The sequence below is a fragment of the Leopardus geoffroyi genome, chromosome X, assembly GCF_018350155.1.
Source record: "Leopardus geoffroyi isolate Oge1 chromosome X, O.geoffroyi_Oge1_pat1.0, whole genome shotgun sequence".
In the NCBI taxonomy this organism is placed as follows: Eukaryota; Metazoa; Chordata; class Mammalia; order Carnivora; family Felidae; genus Leopardus; species Leopardus geoffroyi.
In genome coordinates, this window is record NC_059343.1 from 19,898,511 (window position 1) to 19,920,077 (window position 21,567).

General features: G+C 38.5%; 1 protein-coding gene across 1 annotated transcript; it reads left to right on the forward strand.

The window, feature by feature from the left end:
- Positions 1–535: 535 nt before the first annotated feature.
- Positions 536–21,279, forward strand: PRDX4 (peroxiredoxin 4). Its single transcript, XM_045472899.1, has 7 exons — positions 536–878; positions 4,398–4,515; positions 7,838–7,954; positions 10,386–10,508; positions 14,926–15,056; positions 16,069–16,103; positions 21,167–21,279. Exons 1-7 carry the CDS (start codon positions 635–637, stop codon positions 21,215–21,217), a joined length of 819 nt encoding a protein of 272 aa, XP_045328855.1. The 5' UTR covers positions 536–634; the 3' UTR covers positions 21,218–21,279.
- Positions 21,280–21,567: the final 288 nt, after the last annotated feature.

The window sequence follows — 21,567 nt, forward strand, 5'->3', positions numbered from 1 at the left end:
CTTTGAGACAAGTTTAAGTCACCAAACCTCCGGTTTGCCCTTTCCTGCTTGAGAAGAGTAAAAGGCTAGATCTCTCTTCTCCAAGTTTTCTGGGGACTTAAAAGTGCTGCAGCTAGAGTGGATAGTCATGGCACTTTTCACAAACCCATCACTTCAAGGGAAAACCAAGTAACTGTTCGAAGTATAAAATGCGAGCCATTCAAAGGCAGATAGGTTAGTTTCACTTTAGGGTGGTGTGTGACGGTGAGGCTCTGTGAAAGAGATGGGCGTGGAAGGATATAGAAAACTGTACCGCGGGGGAGGGGGGCAGTGGCGCTTCAGGACCCTCACGCACGACGCCTCCGAGCGGCCTTGGTTCACAGAGTTGGGCTAAGCAAGCTCTCGGCCCCGGCCCGCCCTGGGGCGCAGGCGCAAACGCCGGCTGGGGGCGAGCAGGCGGGGCTGGAGCCCACGTGGCGGGGGGCGGGGGGTGGGGGAGCGGGGAATAGGGCGGGTGCAGGGGGGCGGGAGGGGCGGAGCAGGTCTCGCGAGGCCGCGCCCCGACTCACGCGGGCGTCCGGCGCGGATTGTAGCCGCCTGGCGGCGGGATAAGTCGCGCTCGCGCCTAGGGACGAGTGTTTGCGCTCGCGTGGTCATGGAGGCGCTGCCGCCGCCGCTAGCCACGACCACTCCGGCCTCTGGCCGGAGCCGAAGACTGCTCATGCTGCCCCTGCTGTTCTTCTTGCTGCCAGCCGGAGCTCTGCGGGCCTGGGAGGCAGAGGAGAGGCCCCGAACCCGCGAAGAAGAGTGTCACTTCTACGCGGGTGGACAAGTGTACCCAGGGGAGACGTCCCGGGTTTCGGCCGCTGATCACTCCCTGCACCTCAGCAAAGCCAAGAGTAGGTGGTGCCCCGCCAAGGGGGAGGCTAACGGGTGGCACAGGAAAGCGGGAGGTGGAGAGGGCCTGGAGACACGTGCACCCGTGTTTCGGTTGCCACCTGGGGGCCTGGCTTGGGCGGCACCCTCTAGGTGGCCTTAGGTCCCCCGGCGGGCCTGCCTCCCTGGGGGAGGGAGGACGGAGAGGGGTTCCCCGAATCAGATTTTGGAAGAAGTGGTGGTTACCCCAAAGCCGCAGATAAGGGAAGGAGGGGTGCCGAGTTTGTAGGCATCAGGATGTTGTGCAAACTGAAACGCTTCCTCAAACATCGAAAAGTGCCAGCAGCACATCGTGTCTATTTTCAAGCACTATTTCAGGGAAGAATATATTGAGAACTTGAATAATGGTTCGCAGAAAGTTTAAACAGAAAAGTGACTAACCAAAATGCTCAGGAGGGCAAAACTTTCCTTTTTCTTTCTTCTTCTGTTATTGCATCTTATAAAGGATATTAAAACCCACCGTCCCCAAAACCTGTATAGTTAATGGGTATTCTTTGTTTCTCAGAAATGAAGAGCTTGTTACAGGGTGTACTTTGGAGGCTCTTTGTAGGAAAACGGAAAAACCGAGGTTGGAAGTAATGCATTTGGGTTGATGATAAACCACGTGGCAAATTTGTGTCCTGCCAGTTTGGCTTTTGATTATTTGTATTTCTGTCCAGTGTACACAACTAATGACCACTTTCAGGAAGGACACGTCAGACTAAATAGATACTGAGAAAGTTGTGGCCTGCTGCATCTGGATGTTAAGACTGGCCAAAAAGAAGTGGCCAGGAGTTAAAGGATAAAGACTATGGCTTGCTTTTAAATAACCAGTTTTTACTATGGATCACTTGGCAATTCTGTAGATGTATATTTGGTTCCATTACAGTCTGTTTCATGCCTGTATTCAGTGACAAAAGTAAAGCTTCACGATTACGAATCCCCAGTGTAAAACGGGATGTTGTTTTGACTTAGGATGGAGTGGGAGTGAGAAGTGAGAAAAACTATTTTGCCTTCTTACACATTTGCAGTTCTTTCCTACTGAAAGTTAACAAGGGTACTTTTAGATTTTTATTTTTAAAAGGCCAGTCTTGCACTTTTAAAAATCAAAGTATTTACAAGTCCTGTTGCTTTTACTTGGTTTGGGAAGATATTTTGAAATATGTCAGTCAGTTAAGTATTTACTGGCATTACATAAATTTCCCATAAGAAACAAATCCCATCAAGGTCTGCTCATAGAAGCAAATAAATGGTAATAATAGATTTCTCTTTCCCTTTAAATAGATTTACTTTTTCAAAGTTTAGATGTTTGCCACATTTCCGTGTCACATGTAGGCTTATCTAGAATTAAAGCTATGAGGACTTTTACTCATAAAAGAATATTATAGAGCCATTAAATTTTAAATAATTTTGAATTAATTTCAGTAACATGAAAAGCCTTTCGTGACTTACTATTCCCTCCCTTTTTAATTTTAATTCCAGTGTAGTTAACATACAGAGTTATATGTTTTCGGTGTACAATACCGTGATTCAACACTTTCCATATATTACTCAGTTCTCATTGCTGGTCCCTTTTTAAAATCAGGTGCAACATGATCCAAATTTGTGTGTTTAAAAAAGAATGGAAAAAAACACATCAAAATGTTAACAGTAGTTAAATTGATGGGGGATATGGGAAGAAGGAATTTAAACGTTCTTCTTTACTGCTCTGCACTTGCCAGATTCTTTGTTAACTCTGCTGTTTATATTCTGGACAGTTTTTTTTTTTTAACAAATACAAGGGGTTGCTTTGGGAATTCCATTTATAGATCTTAATAAAGTAATTGCAGTCTTTTTGCCCTAGAATTGATGAGTTTTTTTCTTTTGAACAGTACTTTCCCTATTTGGAGATGGCATGATACTACATATACAAAACCCTAAAGATGCCATCAAAAAAAACTATTAGAACACTGCAGTTCTTGAGTCAAAACCCCAAAATTTCCAAGATCAGAATTTTCAGAAAAATATTATTTTTCAAATTTGGTTTTCCCTATCCTTCTCCTTCTCCTATCCACTTTTCCTTCTCCTATCCACGTCTCCCTTCTGGCCTTTACCGAATTAGATCAGGATATCTATATGAGGTAGGCTGCTGGCTCAAGATAAATAATCATGTGTTATATATTAACTTTGCAGAGAAATTCATCTTAAGTTTGTCTCTATTTTCAGAGTGATCAAAAGTGCTGACTATTGTTAAGCCTTACTTTCTAGGAACCTTATAGTCAAACTTGGAAGCAAGTATTGACTTCAGTGTGTGTAATGGTTATGAAAGTTTAAGTGCCCTGTGAACGTGTTAACAGAAGATGAAGGCACGTCATGTTGGCTAGAATTACAGCATGCCCTTACAAGAGAGCAGCACAGACTGTTCAGTTTCTGTCAGGTCAGTTGAAACTGTTAAGGGGTGTCTCCTGTTTCAGAGCCCCCTGGGAAAATAATCCCATGGTCTGGGATTTTACACTTCGCACCTGATATATTTGCAGAGTGTGGCAGCAGGTCTTCTGTGTGTATGTGAGAAACTGGACAAACATTTACATGAGTACATCTAAAAGACTACCATTAGAAAAAGGATAATCTAATTATAAACTTGGAGGGGCTATATAGTGAAGCATCCAGTAGGGTTTAGTGCAGGGATGGAATATATGGGGTCTGTGAGCATAAATAGAAAGACAAAGTCTTGTGGCTCAGTCACTTAGGCATATGACTCCTGATTTCGGCTCAGGTCGTGGTCTCACAGTTAGTGAGAAGGAGCCCCATGTCAGGCTCCAGCACAGAGCCTGCTTGGGATTCTCTCTGGCCCTCTCTGCCCCTCCACCGTTTGTTCATTCTCTCTCTCTCTCTCTCTCTCTCTCTCTCTCTCTCTCTGTCTCTCTCTTTCTCTCTCTCCCCCTCTCTCCCTCCCTCCCTCCCTCTCCCTCCCTCTCTCCCTCTCTCTCTCTCAAAAATAAAGATTAAAAAAAAGAAAAACAAAGTCTTTAGTTTCACTAACCTCCAACTGAAATTTAGCATTTCCTTCCATTATAAACATCAGCAACAAATCATATTAGCTTTAGCAGTACTTGCTTATACCTGTTGCCAAGAGAATCACAGATGTTCTTCTGCCACATCATTGCAGGTATCCTGAAACAAAATTTACGCTCATCATTATCTTGGACAGTTATGAGACCACTGCTAGATCTTGCAGTTTTAAAGTGTTAATAAAAGGGTACATGCATTACTATATCACCAATTTGCTTTTTATTATTTTCATCATTACATTTCAATGTAATTAGTTTCCTTTGTAATTCTATATATTTTGTTTTATGCATTCAATAACACTGTTCTTAGAAAAAGTCCATAAGCTTCACCAGACTGCTAAAGAGGTCCAAAGGTTTAGAATCCTTGATTTTTAGTAATTTCCTGAAGATGTCTTTCTGTCCTCTCACCAATTTTCTCATTGTTCTAGAACTTCATATATTTTTCTTTCTTAGTTTCCAAGCCAGCGCCTTATTGGGAAGGAACAGCTGTGATAAATGGAGAGTTCAAGGAGCTCAAGTTAACTGACTATCATGGGAAATACCTGGTTTTTTTCTTCTACCCCCTTGATTTGTAAGTAATACAGGTACAAGTAGTAAAACGTCAGTCATTATCAATCATTATTCGAGAACATCAAATAGAAATTATTTAATTTAGCTTTTGGTTCTTAAAAGGCAAGCCAAAATGAATTTTTTTCAAGAAGGTAACATCTGCCATGTATTTCAGACCCATAACCCACTGACCCCAATACATTATACTTAAATCTACATGATTGTGTTATCGTAACGTAATCATTAAAGAAAGGAAAGCTTCAATTATATTCATTAAGTTATACCTACTAAGGCAAGAAAATGAGTATTTTAGAAAGCAATTAATAGCTAGACTTATGCCACAAGTCTGTTTAATGTATCTCTGTTAACTAGAAAATTAGCCCTTTACAATGATGATGCCATTTAACTATGATTTTATAATATTTATTCTTTGCTGTGTATACTGCTTTCCTGTGATTTGAATATTTTCCTGAAAATACTGCATATGCCTGAGGAATAATGCCTACTAATATAAATTATGGTTATTGGGGGGAATTTTCTCTTTAACTCTGACATTCAGTACTTTTTAGATAGAAAGTTGACTCAAATACTCTTTATAGCTATAGTGTTATCAATGATATAATTTTATCTGGAGTGTTTTTCAAATTCCATGAAAGTGAAGATACCAAAAAGAGAGTTGTCCTGAGTTTATCTTTTTCCTGTTTGAATATATTTTTTGGTTACAAAAAGTAGAAGTTTCTTCTGTCTTTGCCACTGTATATTAAGGTATTTTTTCCATTAGGACTAATCTAGAGCTATATAAATAAAACCTTAACCTTACAGGGAGGATGTATTTCAGCTCATCTCTATAGGTGGTCGCTAGGCCACAGGTCGGCAAACTTTTTCTATACTGGGCCACGTAGAAAATATTTTAGTCTTGTGATCTCTATTGCAACTACTCAGCTTTGTCATTGTAGCACAAAAAACAGCCATTGACTACATATAAATGAATGAATATTGTCTTCTATTGAAAGTTTATTTACAAAAAAATAAGATAAGCTGGATTTGGCCTGTTGACTGAAGTTTGCTGACCCCTTCTGTAATCCAAATAGGAAAAATTCTCAGGAAAATTAGTACATTGAGAATAAAACAAGTCATAAATCTGGATAATACATAATCTTTTAAATTAGTAAGAACTTGCTTCTTTCTAATCAATTTGTATTGTGGCCTGACTAGCTACAATGTATGATGTAACTTAATTTCTAATAGAAGCCAGAAGTAGAAATTTTAATATATAAAAATGATAGGCCTACTAAATTCATGTTCTAAAATGAATAAGTTAACACATCTGTTGAATATATATGACGCTACACATGAATTTTGAAATTAGTCTAACATAGCAAATATCCTCTGTTTCTGCCAGTGTTACTTAAAACCCCATAATGAATAAGACATATAGAACATGATGTTACCAATGGCCTTCTGGGGCAAAGAGCTAAGATCACTTTTTTCTGTTTCTATGTAATGCCAGATTGGGCCTGGTTAGAAAGGAAGAATTCTCGGGCATTTGCCACAATCTGCAAGCACAGAAGTCATATACGTAACCTTTCAGTTTTCAGTCAGAACTTTTTCAACTAAGAAGTTGAATAAATGTGTCTCTACATAGCATTTCTTTGAATAATAGGAAGGAAAGCAGGGGCTGACCGTACCTACCTTTTTGAGTATGTTAAAAATACATGTCATAGGAGCGCCTGGGTGGCTCAGTCAGTTGACCAACTCTTGGTTTCGGCTCAGGTCATGATCTCATAGTTCATGGGTTCGAGCCCTCCGTCAGGCTCTGCACAGTGCAGAGCCTGCTTGGGATTCTCTCTCTCCCTCTCTCTGCCCCTTCCCTGCTCGTGCTGTCTCCTGTCTCTAAATAAATAAATACTTACAAAACAATACATATCAGGGTGCCTGGGTGGCTCAGTCAGTTAATCATCTGACTTTAGCTCAGGTCGTGATCTCACGGTTTGTGGGTTCAAGCTCCACGTCAGGCTCTGAGCTGTCAGAGAGCCTACTTCGGATTCTGTGTCTCCCTCTCTCTCTGCCCCTCCCCCACTTGTGCTTCTCTCCCTCAAAAATAAAAAATTTAAAATATATATATATCTTAGCCTAGGTTTCCAGAGATATCATCTACATTAGAACTGTCTGCTTTGCATGTGGCAGTTCTACATTTGAACAACTGAAACATTTGAAAAGCCTGTTTTGGGCTGTGGTAGGAATTTGTCCCCTAAGTCTGTGTTCTTCTAACTTTCTTGACCACGACACACAGTATGAAATACAGTTTTCATTGCCGCCCAATACACTCCATGTACATACAGGGTAACATTCAGTCTGTAAGCACCAGTACAGCCATGCTCATTACAGTACTGAAACACTTCCGTACCAGATGGTAAATAGCCACTTTCCCAGTCCCCTCCCACCTGGTCCCTTCAAGAAACCTCCAGAGCTAAAGCCAACTTTGAGTTAAGGGTTATTAAATATTTTTAATATCACTCCTGAACACACATATATATGCACTTGTACATACATAGGTTTCATAACACCCTTACTGTATATAATGTATTCTCGTATTTTCTATTCCACTTTTTTTAAATGTTAGTTAGAACTCAGTAAATTGGCTTCAGTATTCCCTACCATGGTTTGGAAAATAATACCCTGAGGTAATATTCTCTAAACATGCCCTTCTGACAACAGGATGGGGAGACAGGGTAGAAGAGGACCTTATCAAGAAAGGGAGGGGGATGGAAGAGATTTCCTCATCTCTAAAATAAACATCATGCATCTAGCTCATAGGGGTGGTATAGAAATATTTAAAAAAGGGAATGATGTAAAATTTGTATACATCTTTGAAAGCTATAAGGCACTATATAAATCATTGTTAAATAAAAGCAAATGAAGGGAGAGGAGGTGCTGCCGTAAGGTAGAAGGGGATATTGGTTGACCACCGATCCATTAGGTTATAAAAATACAGTTCATTGAGATGTAATTGGGAACTCTGCAATATACTTTTCTTAATTAAATGATATGTGATCAAATGACAGTCTTTTAGACAGCTGCATCTTGACAGTGTTCATATATAAAAATTGGTTTTTGTAAGATTTTATTTTTTTAAGTAATCTCTCCACCCATTGTGGGGTTCGAACTCACAACTGTGACATTCAGAGTCGCGTGCTCTACCAACAGAGCCAGCCAAGCACCCCTGAAGTTGTTCTTAATATGTGTTTTTATATGCTAAAGGTGTTTATAACAACTAAGTCATTTGAAACTTTAGGTACATGCGTATTTTAAGAATACCGATATATATTTTTTTTAACTTTCAGCACTTTTGTGTGTCCAACTGAAATCATCGCCTTTGGTGACAGAATTGAAGAATTCAGATCTATCAACGCTGAAGTCGTAGCATGCTCTGTCGATTCACAGTTTACCCATTTGGCCTGGTCAGTATCTTACACTTAGATTTGTAGGAAAAGGAATGGATTTACTTTTAAATTATGGGCAGACAACTCTTAATGTGACAGGAATATAGTTATCAGTTTGGAAGTAGAATTATCTGAGAGCTGCTAGTTCAATGAAGCTATGGTAAAAGTGCTTATGGATTTTATAGGACATTTCCAGAGTGGAAAAAAAAAGTTCATTGCAGGGGCACCTGGGTGGCTCAGTCGGTTAAGCGTCCAACTTCCACTCGGGTCATGATCTCATAGTTTGTGACTTGGAGCCCTGCGTCGGGCTCTGTGCTGACAGCACAGAGCTTGGAGCCTGCTTCAGATTCTGTGTCTCCCCGTCTCTCTCTTCCCCTCCTCCACTCACGCTCTCTCTCTCTCTGAAAAATAAATAAACACTAAAAAAATTTTTTCTTTAAATAAAAAAGTTCAGTGCAAAAGACATAATATCCATATGGTTTCAGCAGATATCCAATGGTTTCAGCAGAAACCACTGAAATGTATGATTACTTTATTATGACAAACTGGGTAGCCTTAAACTGGAAGAAAAAAAATTCTTTATAATTCCATTTTTCTCTTATATAGTTGTCTAATACTAAGTCAAACTCAAAATAGTTTTTATAATTATTTTTCCAGAAGCAATGATTTTCTTGATTTTGTAAATAATTTTTTAATTCATTAAATGTGAAAAGGTGTTTCACCTAATTAATTGCAAAGAATTGTAAATTAAAATGACAAGAGATGCCATTTTTTTCCCTGATTGGCCAAGATTTCAAATATTGAAAAATTTCATCCAGTGATGACAAAGGTGTCATTCTTTTCCCACACACACAGTAGGTTTAGCATTTCTGGAGAGCAATTAGGCAGTATGTTTTACAAGGTGAAATGTGTGTGTTTATGTGAATTTTGCATGTCCAAAATTCTGTGCACAAAATTTTATGCACAATAAAGATGGTACAGAAATATTTTTGGTTTTAAAAGTTAATATTCAATTCATTAAAGTGAAAAATTCAAAACATCTTTTTCTGTATTTATAATTATATATACACATATATAACTAAAATATTAATTGGTGCAGGAGCTACAATTTATATTTTCTTAAGTAATTATCTCAAGTATTTTTAAATGCAGTTACATATTTAATATATTTTATTTCCTTTATCTCAACTTTGAGATAAAACTTCCAAAACTTAAGTAATAATTCTTGCAAATATATTTTAAATCCTTTTAAAATGTTTCTTTACTATTTTTTACTACTTAAAATGTTTCTTGGGGCACCTGGGTGACTCAGTCGGTTAAGTGTCCTACTTCAGCTCAGGTCATGATCTCACGGTCCATGAGTTCGAGCCCCATGTCAGGCTCTGTGCTGACAGCTTAGAGCCTGGAGCCTGCTTCAGATTCTGTGTCTCCCTCTCTCTCTGCCCCACCCCTTCTTGCTCTCTCTCTCTCTCTCAAAAATAAACAAGCATTGAAAAAAATATTTTAAATGTTTCTTTTTACAATTTATAAACTGAATAAAATTTCACATTACACATTTTCAATAGGAATCACAAAGCGAAAACCATGGGTTTAATTTGCTTTGTCACTTCTGTAGTAATTCTAAATCTTTGTAGGTTCCAACACAAATCCACTAAGGAAAAACTTACGTCATCCCAAATAATTTGGCATTGGTTTCTCAAGGAATTTGGGGGGATGCAGTCTCAGCTGGATAGGATTCATATCAACCAGAAATTTCTACTTGGGTATCGGAACTGCGGCTGCAGACATCTGAAGCAGTATTTCCCTGTTTTCCAGCTGCTATGTCAGTGCCTTCCCATTGGGACACCAGCCGACTTTCCCTGGTTTCAAAAGAATACTTAAAAAAAAAAGAATACCTAAATCTGAAGGTTGATGTGTCTGACTTTGTAACTAACTTACTTTGCTGCTTCAAATGGACTTTGCATTTCTTTGTGTCTAAGAATATTAAAATATTATCTAGTTTTATTGTTCTTCTCAAGGTTTTGTCTTGTGATCACAATTCTAAGGTTATACTTAGGACAGTGTATATCCTTTGATCCATCAGTTCCTCTTCTAGGAATTAATCAGACAGGTGTACAAAGCTGAGAATACAGAAATGTTTCCGGCAGTGTTTATAAAAGCAAAAGAAAAACTGAAACAGTTTAAATGTCTACCAATATAGATAAATAAAAAACACTGTGTCAACACATTAAAAATGTGATATGTATCTCCATATTTAGTGTTTAAAAGAAATGAATATATTAACTGGGGAGTAAAGGCAAAAAATAGAATGTATATTAGCCTGTTTTCATTAGAGAAAGAATGTGTGTGTTGTGCGTTCATTCATTTGTATGTGTCTGCAGAGAAAGAGTGCTGTTTGGATACATGCCATTTGCTTAGCTCTGAGAGGTAAATGTTCTGCTTGTTACAGGATTAATACCCCTCGAAGACAAGGAGGACTTGGGCCAATAAAGATTCCACTTCTTTCAGATCTGAATCATCAAATCTCAAAGGACTATGGCGTATATCTGGAGGACTCAGGCCACACTCTTAGGTACCTTTCAGTGGTTTTATATTAGGACAAATCCAAATATATTTGTAATCCTCCTTAAAATGGAGTTAGAAGATGCAAGGCAAGAAGTATTATTTGCTCTATTTGCAAAAATGTTGTAGTGTTTTAAAATAATTGGCGAGTGCCCTACTTAAACTCTGTGAGTTATCATAGACTGTTAGACTGGAAGCTCTGTCATTTCACAGATAAACAGATTCATAGAATTCTATGAACTTAGCCAAAGTTAAATAATTAATGGCAGAGCCCACACTCGAACCCCAGTACCCAAACTCCTTATCTGTTTCTTTCTCCTCTTTTCTATTTCTAAAATGACGCCAGTAATGGTTTTTCCAAATACAAGTATCATAGTATTTAGCAGACTTGTGCCTTGAGGAGTGGGAAAAATTAGGAAAACACCACTGTAAGTCTTTGAAAAAAGGGCAACTTTAGAACAGCTGTGATTTTGTTATAATTATAGTGTCAATTTGCGTTGCAGTGAGAATAGTTTCTTTTTTAAAATGTTTATGCGAAGATGTCAGTATTTTATAATCCTCTGTTTTTTATAACAGCTTTATGGAGATCTAATTCACACACAACTCACCCATTTAAAGCATACTATTCCCGGGTTTGTAGTATACCCAGAGAGTTGTGCAGCCATCACTACAGTCAATTTTAGAACATTTTCATTACTCTAAAAAGAAACCCCACACCCCTTAGCAGTTATTCTCCCTTTCCCCAGTCTCCCCACCCTGGCCCTGGGCAGCCAACCACTTACCTACTTCATGTCTCTGCGGTTGCCTATTCTGGACATTTCATATAAATGGAATCCTACACTGTGTGCTTTTTTATGACTATCGTCTTTCACTTAGCACAATGTTTCCAAGGTTCCTTCATATTATATCATGTGTCACTACCAATAGTTTCTTTTTTTCTACTCGCCAAGTCTTTAATATTTTCTCCTTTCATAGTTTATTACTAAGTTAATTCACAGAAAGTAAAATGCCACTAAAAAGATTGAAGCTGTTTTAAAGTTTGGAATTATTTGGGGACGCCTGGGTGGCTCAGTCGGTTGAGTGTCCGACTTCGGTTCAGGTCATGATCTTACAGTTCGTGAATTCGAGCCCCGTGTCGGGCTCTGTGCTGACAGCTCGGAGCCTGGACCCTGCTTCAGATTCTGTGTCTCCCTCTCTCTCTCTCTGCCCCTCCCCGGCTCCTGCTCACTCGCTCACTAGCTCTCTCTCTCTCAAAAATAAACATTCAAAATAATTTTTTTTATTTTGGAATTCTTTGAATACTAACCGAGTAAAATTATCTAATACTAGCTATTTTGTAGTTTCTTTCGACATTTTTTATTTTCATCAAAGAAATACATGCACATAGTTTTTAAAAGTCGGGGCGCCCGGGTGGCTCAGTCGGTTAAGCATCCGACTTAGGCTCAGGTCATGATCTCACGGTCCATGAGTTCGAGCCCCGCGTCGGGCTCTGTGCTGATAGCTCAGAGCCTGGAGCCCGTTTTGGATTCTGTGTCTCCCTCTCTCTCTGACCCTCCCCTGTTCATGCTCTGTCTCTCTCTGTCTCAAAAATAAACGTTAAAAAAAATTTTAAAAAAAAAGATTGTCTTTTTTGTTTGTTTATTCATTTTTGAGAGAGAGAGAGCATGAGCAGGGGAAGGGCAGAGAGAGAGGGAGACACAGAATCTGAAGCAGGCTTCAGGCTCTGAGCTGTCAGCACAGAGCCCTATGCGAGGCTCAAACCCACGAATCATGAGATCATGACCTGAGCCGAAGTTAGATGCTCACTGACTGAACCACCCAAGCACCCCAAAAGTCAGACTGTCTTAAGCAACAATCCCCTCCCTACTCCTAGTGCTGCTTCTGGAGGAAACTGCTTTCAATTCTTTAGCTACTGCTTTTACTATTACATTTTTTATTTTACTATTACATTTTACTAATACATTTTAGTATTACTCCATACTTCCAACTCCTGTACTTTTTCTGAATTTATCAATTTTGACATTATTTATAATGGTAAATAGTACTTTCTTACACCATCCCCAAACTTATCTTTCTGTGTAATATGTGGTAATTGTGGATTGAGCCAGTATTTATTTTTTTTTATATAAGTATTGTTCACTGCTAAGCTCTTAAGTGTAGTGTCCTAGGGTTTACATTTCCCTTCTAGTAAACTTTTTGTTATTTTATTGTGGCTAATAAACTACTACTTTTTTGTTTCATTCGTTTAGTTTTCTATATACCTGTCCCTAATTCTTCCTAAACTTCCCAGCTAGTTGTAACCACTCTAAATACTACATTTTTCATGTCATTTGTTTTTCCTGGAAACCTCCATCCTCCTGTTTGAGTTCAGACTGACCACTCTCTAGACCTGCTCCACAGCTGCTGTCATAGCGCTTTGCGCACCAGCATCCTGGGAATTTGCTTCGCTTCTTCTCTGTTGGATGCCCACTTTTTAGGCTCCCATGCCTGACTTCTTTATTTAATCCCTCTTTTTTTGCTGAAGCACATCCTCATAGCTTCCTAATAAAAGATCATTGGACCGGCGCCTGGGTGGCTCAGTTGATCAAGCATCTGACTTTGGCTCAGTTCATGATCTCACGGTTCATGGGTTTGAGCCCTGCATCAAGCTGTGTGCTGACAGCTCGGAGCCTGGAGCCTGTTTTCGGATTCTGTGTCTCCCTCTCTCTCTGCCCCTCCCCCGCTCACACTCTGTCTCTGTCTCTCTCTCTAAAATAAATAAACATTAAAAAATATTTTTAAAAAGGTCATTAGAAGGTAAAATACTTGAGGACTTCCATGCCTGAAAATGTTTTTATTCTGCTCTTGTGCTTGATTAACAATTTCACTAGGTATAGAATTCTAGATTGAAAGACATTTGAAAGCATTGCCCTGCTACCTTTGGTTTCTGAGGTTCTTATTGAGATACATATTGTCATTTTAATTTCTGATTTTTTTATAAAAATGACCTATCTGTTCTCTGAGGAAGAGACATATGTATATATTATACCAAATATGGCAAATGTCTTAGTCTCAAAGTCTACAAAAGATAAAAATTCGCAAAATTAAAAGAGAAAACAGAACTCGAATTTGCTACCAAAGAAAGGGCAGATTTGTTTCTCTGTGGTGTGTGTTGGTATGATGTACGTTACAGAAGTAAGCTCAAAATTTCAGCTCAGGCTCACTTACTTCAGAATAGACTTCATCACCATTGACAACCGTTTTCTACCGTAAAAGTAGCTACACGAAGGAACACCCATATGAATAGTAGTTAATAGTTTTGTCCCCACATTTGGCAAGTTGACCTAGTCCAAGGAGACGGAGCTATAGTTAGTTCAGACTTCCTGATGCTCATTAAAAGAATGTATCGTAGGATAAGCAAGAACATTTTAGTTATGTTTAATATGATTTTGAAATAAAGTTTCATGTAAGAGGTATATAATTCTGTGTATTTCTATTAAAAATAGTTGTTATTATTTTTAATACTCATACACAAACAATTAGCCCTACTAACCTGAGATCTTTCTCTAAACCAAGTATTGGGTTGTAATCCATATTGACTGAAATAAAGACAATAGTCCTTTGGAAATTTTGGTTTTTCTCTAGTCTGCTTTAACTCTTACAACACCACTCCATTTCGGCAGGTCTTTTAGGTTAAACTACTCAATTATTCCCTAGGCCACTAAAGTGAGTCACACATATAGGGATTTAGAGGGAAAGGTAACTTTGGTGACTTTGTCTTTTTCCACCATTGAAAAAGGAAATACAAAGACGTTCTGAAGAGTCAGAGATAAGAAAGATGGATCACAGCTTCACCCAGAGGAAGACTTTGCTATGTAATTTCATAATCTCACTTACAGTGCAGTAAAATCCCAAACCTAGTACTTGTGAAGATTTGACTGGAAATACAACAGTCCATTTCAAAGACAAAAACAAATTTCTAAAGCTACCATTTAACAATGATAATCCCAAATTATACAGTAGGTAAGTGTGGGGGGCAGGGGGGTGCTGTATTTGTCTGTGTTTTTTGTACCAGTCAGGAAGATAGGTAGCATGTTATTGGTTCTGTATAACTTCTTTCTGTGTGGATGGCACAGGGATTTACATGAACTAATACTTGTCTTAATTGAGATTAAAATGACCTCACCCCGGGGCGCCTGGGTGGCGCAGTCGTTAAGCGTCCGACTTCAGCCAGGTCACGATCTCGCGGTCCGTGAGTTCGAGCCCCGCGTCAGGCTCTGGGCTGATGGCTCAGAGCCTGGAGCCTGTTTCCGATTCTGTGTCTCCCTCTCTCTCTGCCCCTCCCCCGTTCATGCTCTGTCTCTCTCTGTCCCAAAAATAAATAAACGTTGAAAAAAAAAATTAAAAAAAAAAAATGACCTCACCTGTACCACCCTTGTGTCTTACAGAGGCCTTTTCATTATTGATGACAAAGGGATCCTAAGACAAATTACTCTGAATGACCTTCCTGTGGGAAGATCAGTGGATGAGACACTGCGTTTGGTTCAAGCATTCCAGTACACTGACAAACATGGAGAAGGTACCCTTTCCTTCTAAACATCTTAGCCTTTTGATTTTTTCATTTGAGAGATTATGGCATGATTAATTTTGTTTCTTACTCAAACAGTAATGTGGATGGTTCCAAAGTCTTCTGATTGTTTTCAAATTATTACCTGATATTTTGAGCAGATCCATTTATCATTTAAAGTGCTTTTAGCAAAATATCACTAATATATTCTACTTACAGGGTAAAATGCAAAAATATTCATTATTTGCACAGTCCTTTTGGATGGGCTCAAAGAGAAAAGTTTCTGCTACTGCAATTTTTCAAATTAGGTTTCTGTAAACTTTAAAATGTGCCTGTCTGGCAGTATTTAGTAATACAGGTTTTATTTTCATGTTTACATGATTTGATTTAGCTTTTTTCCTCAGCTATTCGGTATCACACCAGTAATCTAGAAGTTTATCCTTTCACTGCACGTGTTTGCAGTAGCTAAATAGAAAAGGTCAGATTTTGCTAAAGGGGAACATATGTTACACATTCCTTTCCAAAGTGTAACTCAGTGCCTGGATAAGGGTACATTTCACAGAAAGGGGAAATCCCACTTTCCTAGTAATTTTAAACTCTCATTTGGCAAACAGCAAATTATGACATCACTACAAAATACTGCAGAAAACAGAAGAGAAGCTTATATTGGAAGTTTCGGTAAATTCAGAGAAATTTTTGCCATGCCCCAACCTTTCAGTTCACCAGATTCCCAAACCTTCCAACTTTATTAGAGGAATGCTCAACTTGGTTTCTTATAGTGTACATGTAACTAGACAAAATTGGCAAAAATGGAAATAGATGAGCTACCTGCTTATAAACTCCGTGACTGAAATTCCTTGGTGCAAACAGGTAAGCTAACAGTAGTCAGGTGTTCAGTGGCCTAGAAATGTTCTCATTATTATAGGCTCCATTTTCAGTTTCATTTTGGAAAAACAAAAGCCAAGAGTTGTGAAGAGAAGTGAAATCTGTTTTTAACCTTTTTGCCAATTTTTGTTCCTTTCAGTCTGTCCTGCTGGTTGGAAACCAGGTAGTGACACAGTAAGTCAAACATTTTTCTGTTAAGGGGATAGGTGGGGAAAAAAAAATGCCAACCTTACGGTAATCTCTCCTTGTAATAGAACTATCTTGATTTTGTAAATGAAGTAAATATTAATAGACAGAAACCATAAGAGTACAGGCATTCTTTGGACTATAGAGAGAGTGGCTGAAACTGGAGAAAGCAGAATATGTGATTTAATGCTATGAATTTTAAAGCCAAGTATCCAGAGAAATACACCATCTAAAAAAGGGAACGGTGGAGACCTGGTAGAATAAATTCAGAGGTCTTAGAGATCATAAATGGAATTTCTTCCTACACATTATGGGCAAAGAAAATAGTCACAAGCAAAACCTTTCTGTCTATAGTAAAAACTTTTGAGAAAATCTGGCTTAAATAACATTGAAGCTAATGCTTCTCTCCTTATCATTTGAAGGAAGATCGAAACAGGTATATCCTTACATTTAGGGAGGCTATATAATTTATAGACAATCGCTGAAGTAGTCTCTGGCCAAAATAAAATTTGGACACATTTTAAAAAGTCTGAACTTTTTTAAAATAACATGTTTATCTACTAAAGATCAACAGTTTTATACAAACTATAGTTAGGAAACTGACAAATACTAGAGCATTGGAGGAAGAAATCATTATCTTAGGATAAAAGAAAAATACAGATCCGTAAAACTTCCTTCTTTAGCACACCAACAAAAAAGTACTATTCATCCTAGACAATGAGAGGTAGAAATTCACTCTATAACCTAACTCAGATTGAGTAAAGTAACATTTCACTGATTTTGAACCTGTTTTTGATGGGTTTGCAAAACAGCATTGCCTTTGGGGATCAGAGTTAATGTTATAGTACAAATTTATTTACAGTACAATTTATTTACACAGATCTGATGGATCTCAAAGATAGATATGAAATTAGGCATTAAAGGTACTTTGAGCACTAGGTACTTTAGTCATCAGGTTAGTTTACAGTTATTGATTGTGAGGCTTACAGATAGAAATATGAATCAGAAGCTGCAGGTGTCACCTGAGAAGCCTTAGAAAGCATTTCTGGATGGATTCTCAAAGTAGGGGGCATGTTCCCCTGGACCTGTAGCAAAACCAACAGTGAGTGATGAATAACATCACCGTCAATCACAGGCGTGTACTGAGCTCAGCAAGAACTTCCAAGAAGTACAAATTAACTACGAAGGGTATTAGAGGATGAGTATTTTACATTTCAGAAAACATACTGACTATCCACTTGATCAAGTTTTAGAGGGTCCACAAACCCTCTGAGAATGTGATAAAAACCATGAGTTATGTTATCACATACTGTGTTCGGGCATTCTTTTTTTATTCTCAGCTTTATTGAGACATATTTGACGAATAGAATTATATATATTTAAACTGTATGAGTGATGATTTGATATATGCATACATTGTGAAATTATTACCACAGTCTGCTTAATTACCAAATCCATCACCTCACAAGATAACCTTCTTTCGTGTGTGGTGAAAACGCTTAAGGTCTACCCTCTTAGCAAATTTCAAGTACACAAAACAGTATTACTAACTATAGTCACTGTGTTGCATATTACATTTTTAGAACTTATCTTAAAACTGAATGCTTGTACCTTTCGGCTGGCATCCCCCCATTTCCCCCACCCCCAGCCCAACAACCACAATTCTACTCTGATTCTACGAGCGTTCTTTGAACAGACATTTCTGGAGCACCTGCTGTATGGCAACTATTCAAACTATTACAATGGGCAGATGGTATTTATTAGTGAATACCATAGCCAAAGTCCACCCTTGGAGTTACATTCTAACACTAATTTTAGATTATGGCAAATGCTTTGAGAAACACGATGATGAGAGTTGATGGGGTAGTGTCTGGCCTGGGGGATTAAGTGGTCAGGAAAGACTTCAAAGATGACATTTAAGTTGAAACGTGAGTGAACAGACAGAGTGAGTGAAGCATAGAGCAGTGCAGAAAGAAAAGCAAGGGCAAGTCCCTGAGGCCAGGAACCAGCTTAGCATGTTCAGGAAGCATAAAGAGGGCCTGTGTGGCAGGAATTGGGTGGGCTGCAAGGAAGGAAATAGGGACACCGGTGTCACGTGCCATGGAGAATTGGAACACAGTGAAGTAAGTGACAAATGTGTCCTCTTTGGTGACTGTGGTGAGGGTGGCAGCTAGTTTGGGGTAGTTCGAAAAGAGGTGAATTTTTCCTGTGTCCCCGTCAGTTCTCGCCCCGTCTGTGTATCGCACAGGCCTCCTGATGGGTTGCCCTGACCTCAGGTTCTCTTCCCCCTAGAGCATGTCGCTCTCTAAAGCAGACTCTTTTAGCAGCCCTCCAGGACTTTGGGCCCAACTTCACATACTTGGCATTGTTCTTATCTAGCAGCCTGTCACAGGCCCTCTTCCCTACGGTGCACGCACGCACGCACGCTGTGCTCCCGCGGTGTGACACCACTCAGTGTGTCCCAAAATAAGCCCTGCTTTTTCACACCTGTGTGCCTTTGCTCAGCTCTTTAGCCTGGAATAGCTTCTCCCTTCTCCAAATTATTCTTGTCTTTCAAGACCCACATAAATGCCACCTTCATTCTGACGCCTTCCTTGATGCCATCTCAGCCTCCATTCAGTCACGGCCTGTGTCATACGTGATCATATTGTGCGTTGCAGTAAAAGCTGTCATGTACACGCACATCTTCCCCACATGGTTGTACAAGCCTCAAAGGCGGGAACTTTAATGTCCTTATCCTTGTACACCCCACTGCCCAGCACACTACTGGCACAGAGTAGTTATTCTACAAGTACTTACAGATTGAATTTAAATGCAGACACGTTATATATTGGCAAACACAGAATACTTGAAATGATGCCTGAAAAATTAGGTAATATTTATTATATGCTGAAGAAAAATTCTGAAGAAAATGCATGTAAAACTACAGTAAACTGATTACAATAGGTTACTTTTTGTACAGAGATAGATGTACTTGACCTGTAACTATCAAATAATATAGTTAATGTGAGGTCAAATTATATTGGAAATTTCAAAAAAAATCTAATCTTCTAAGGCTGTGATGCTTTTAAAGAGGGAACATTTTTTTTCTTTCAGAGTGTTTGTACATTCACTGAATAGTTATTGAAGGTAATACTTCATGTCGTATTTGAGTATTTTTTTTTTTTACTTTGCAGTTTGAGATTCAAAGGTTGCAATTCCAAACCTCCAGGAAATCCATTTGACAGATACAAAATGTGTAGTATATATACAATGGAACATTAGTCATAATAAGAATGAAATCTTACCATCTGCAAGAACATGGATGGACCTAGAGGGTATTATGCTAGTGAAATAAGTCAGAGGAGGACAAATACCGTGAGATATGTGTGTCTGTGTGTGTGTGTGTGTGTGTGTGTGTGTGTGTGTGTGTGTGTAAAATCTAAAAAAAAACAAAACAAAAACAAAAAACAAAAAAACAGAAACTCATAGATACAGAGAACTAATGACTGCCAGAGAGGACAGCAGTAGGAGGATGGACAAAATACATGAGGGGGATTAAGAAGTAGTCTTTAAGTTATAAAATAAGTCATGGGGATGAAAAATACAGCATAGGGAATATGTCAGTAATATTGTAACAACTGTGTATGGGGACAGATGGTAACTAGACTTGTGGTGACATTTCATAATGTATATACTGAATCACTATGATATACACGTGAAACTAATACACTAACTTAATACACTAATAATTTAATACACATACTCTTGTATGTAAATTATTTTTAAGAAAATGAAAAATTAAAAATCCATTTGAACACACTGCTGCCTTTCAGGTTGTGGCATACTCACATTTCATCAGCAGATGACTTTAAAAATACATTAACATCTGGGCACTTGGGTAGCTCATTTGGTTTAGTGTCTGACTTCAGCTCAGGTCATGATCTCACATTCATGGGTTCAAGTCCTGCATCAGGCTCTGTGCAGACAGCTCTGGAGCCTGCTTCAGATTCTGTGTCTCCCTCTCTCTCTTCCCCTCCCCTGCTTGCACTCTGTCTCTCTTTGTCTCTCAAAAAAGACAAAAAATAAAACATGAAAAATAAATTTAAAAAAATACATTAACATCTGTAGCCATGCTCCCTTAATGTGTTTGACTTAATTAGATCAAACCTGAAGATGTCATGAAAGCCTGGTGGCCAAGAGAAGATCTGTAAGTAAATTGGGGGATGCTTGAGTACAGATGTTAATTTATTAACAAATTATTTGCCTTTTTGGATAGCTGAGATTAGTAGTTAGGACCAATCCAGTTTTTCCTTATACATGATATAATCTGGGACACAAAAATCATAGTTTATCTTTTTTAGTGAAGAGATGGGCAACTCATGCCAGACTACTAATGATGTACTTTGGCTTTTAAAATGAGTAATTTGCAAATACCAATTTTAAGAGATGTATGTACCCCTGTGTTCACTGCAGCATTATTTATAATAGCCATGAAATGAAAGCAACTTAAGTATCCATCAAGAAATGAATGTATAAGGAAGATGTGGTGTGTATAAAGACAATGGAATATACTCAGCCATAAAAAAGAATGAAGTCTTTACATTTACAACAACATAAATGGTCCTAGGGGGTATTATGCTAGTGAAATAAGTCAGAGAAAGACCAATACCGTATGGTTTCACTTCTATGTGGACTCTTTAAAAAGCAAAACAAATGAACAAACAAAACCCCAGACTATTAAAAATAGAGACCAAACTGGCAGTTGCCGGAGGGGAGCTGTGTTGGGGGATGGGCAAAATAGATGAAGGGGATTAAGTGGTACAAACTTCCAGTTATACAATACATAAATCACAGACATGAAAAGTACAGCACAAGGAATATAGTCTATAACGTAATAATTTTGTGTGATGACAGATGGCAACTAGACCTCTTGTGGGGATCATTTCATAATGTATAAAAATATCAAATCCCTATGTTATATACCTGAAAATAACAGGATACTTTATATCAATTATACTTCAACAAAAAATAACATTTTTAAAATGAATAATTTGCTTTTCTTTTAACAGATAATTCCAGATCCAGCTGGAAAACTGAAGTATTTTGATAAAGTCAACTGAAAAATACTTCCTCACGTTACCATGCTCGACAATTCTCAGTAAAGCTCACCGTTTTACTACCATACTGTGTTACGCCAGTAATTTCTTGGAGAATATAAAACTTCATGTCAGGTCATGGGGTGCCTGGGTGGTTCAGTCAGTTAAGTGTCTGACTTCGGCTTGCGTCATGATCTCGCAGTCTGTGGGTTTGAGCCCAAGTCAGGCTCTGTGCTGACAGCTCAGAGCCTGGAGCCTGCTTCAGATTCTGTGTGTGTGTCTCTCTCTCTCTCTCTGCGCCCCTTCCCCGCTCATGCTCGCTCTCTCTCTCAAAAAGAAATAAACATTAAAAAAATTTTTTTTTAATTCATGTC

Coding starts and splice junctions, on each gene's coding strand:
- PRDX4 (XM_045472899.1), top strand. CDS start 635: ATGGAGGCGCTGCCGCCGCCGCTAGCCACGACCACTCCGGCCTCTGGC. Junction 879..4,397: donor GCACCTCAGCAAAGCCAAGA/GTAGGTGGTGCC, acceptor TTTCTTTCTTAG/TTTCCAAGCCAGCGCCTTAT. Junction 15,057..16,068: donor CACTGACAAACATGGAGAAG/GTACCCTTTCCT, acceptor TGTTCCTTTCAG/TCTGTCCTGCTGGTTGGAAA.